General features: G+C 39.5%; 1 protein-coding gene across 1 annotated transcript; it reads left to right on the top strand.

The window, feature by feature from the left end:
* The first annotated feature begins 429 nt into the window (after positions 1-429).
* Positions 430-1,588, top strand: LOC137721890 (zinc finger protein 10-like). Its single transcript, XM_068460915.1, has one exon. The coding sequence runs from the start codon at positions 430-432 to the stop codon at positions 1,405-1,407; it is 978 nt and encodes a 325-aa protein (XP_068317016.1). The 3' UTR covers positions 1,408-1,588.
* The last annotated feature ends 448 nt before the right edge of the window (positions 1,589-2,036 follow it).

Below are 2,036 nucleotides of genomic sequence, written 5' to 3'. Positions count from 1 at the left end.
GATCAGGACCTCGCAACAGTGATTTAATATATATTAAACCATAATTGCTTCCCCCTCCAAAGATAAAAACAGAGAAAAAAAAATATAATACTTCTCGTTTCAGTGAATACTGACTGAAAGCCAACCAGAAATACTAAACAAAAAGAAAAAGTATAGCTACCATTTTATCAGGCAAGGCATAGAGTACTCGCCTCTTTGATTACCTGCCAATCAAACAGACACCACCCTAAGCAACCTCTCAGTCCTCCATGGCTAAGATCAGTCCATGTACTTTTCAGTCTCCAACTTAAACATATAAACTTAAATATTATAGCACTACTTCTTTCATAACCCATCTACTACCAAATTTTTCCTCTTTTTTTTTTTTTTTTTTTTTTTGGAATTTTGATTTTTCTTTCAATTGAGCCTTACGCAGAGAGCAGTGCAACAATGGAACAACCACGGTACTGGATGTGGGCGAAGCGCAAACACAACGGCTTGAGTTCATCTAATCACGATCATCATCTTCAAGTGCCAATTTCAAACGATGATTCATGGGAAGAACAAGCTTTCGCCGAAGATGCGGCAGGACCTCTCGGAGGCTGCATATGGCCTCCGAGATCTTATTCTTGCAGTTTCTGTAGGAGAGAATTCCGTTCAGCTCAAGCTCTTGGCGGCCACATGAATGTTCACAGGAGAGACAGGGCTAGACTAAAGCAGTCTCCAAATGACGAAACTGCCCGTCACAACCACCTTCATCATCATCAGGATCATGACCATTCTGTCCAAAATAGTGCTAATAATCCCTCTTCATCATCTTTGGGTAGTTTTCAATTCTCATCTCAACAAGTTTGTGCCCTGGTTTACAACCCTAAAAACCCTAGTTCCGATCCCGGTACTATTGCAACATCATCACCGTCCTCAGTTTCTAGGGTTTCAGCTCAGTTACCATGCAAAAAAAATTGTGCTGAACAAACCCTGATCCCACCTTCTTCTTCTTCTGCGTCTTCTCCTCAATCTTCGTCTGTCATGGGCATAAACAGATATTATAACAAAAAATCTGTCGAGAGAGATCATATCAAAGGAGACAAGATTTCGAGAGAGGTGGAATCTAGTTCATGTAGGGAAAAGGGTGATCACCATGTCGCAAATAATGATCGTAATTTATCTGTGAGTTTGAATTTGGTTGTCTGCTGTGCGCATACTTCTGCCTCCGATGACGGCGATGAAGCTATAGTTGGCAGCAAGAGGAGAAGAACGGATGACGTCCCATCATCGATACCCTTCTTCCTAAAATCAGGTTCTGCTGATAAAGTGCATCATGTCCAATCAGCTGAAGGGTTTGAAATTAGCTCCAGCTCCATAGAAGACTTAGATCTTGAGCTCAGGCTTGGTGACCAACCTAAGGTAATTAAAGTTAATAAGTAGCAGAGAGACGCATCATCAACTGCTGATCGTATAAACGTATACTTAATTGCTTGACCTTGTGCAGGTCATTTCTGTTTCATGAAATCCTCCTCAATATGCACCTATTTTCGCCTTTCCTCTTTGAGGCCAAGGCCTCTGTCTTTGTTTAATTTGATTTGATCTCTTGGAGTGCTGTATGAATTTGTTTAGGGTGTAACAACAACTATATGTGAGTTAAAGGAAAGGAAGAAATTAATTACAATTCGTCTTTGTTGGTAATCACAATGCATCTCAGCTTAATCGGAGTTACAACTTCCTAAGAGTACATTGTATATGATTGTTTGCTCCTTGACAGGGTCCATACCAATTAATATGTTCATTAAAAATAGTGAAATTAGGATTCTTATCCGCTTTCAAGTAAAACCATTATCTTCGTGTAGCTTTGTTTGCTCAGTTATTGAAATGAAATTGATACCAGTATATAACTTACTTGTATGTGCGAACAGTTATGCATATAATTAAGATTAGCTTTTTCAAGACATTCCTCATGCCCAGAATGGGAGCTTCAACTCCTTTCTCTACTCTAAATATCAAATGTGACTAGAATTAACTTAACTTGAGCCTGCTTCCACTCTCCATCCAAGTTTGAA

Source organism: Pyrus communis, chromosome 17 (assembly GCF_963583255.1).
Source record: "Pyrus communis chromosome 17, drPyrComm1.1, whole genome shotgun sequence".
In the NCBI taxonomy this organism is placed as follows: domain Eukaryota; kingdom Viridiplantae; phylum Streptophyta; class Magnoliopsida; order Rosales; family Rosaceae; genus Pyrus; species Pyrus communis.
This window is presented reverse-complemented; position numbering and strand designations above follow the sequence as displayed.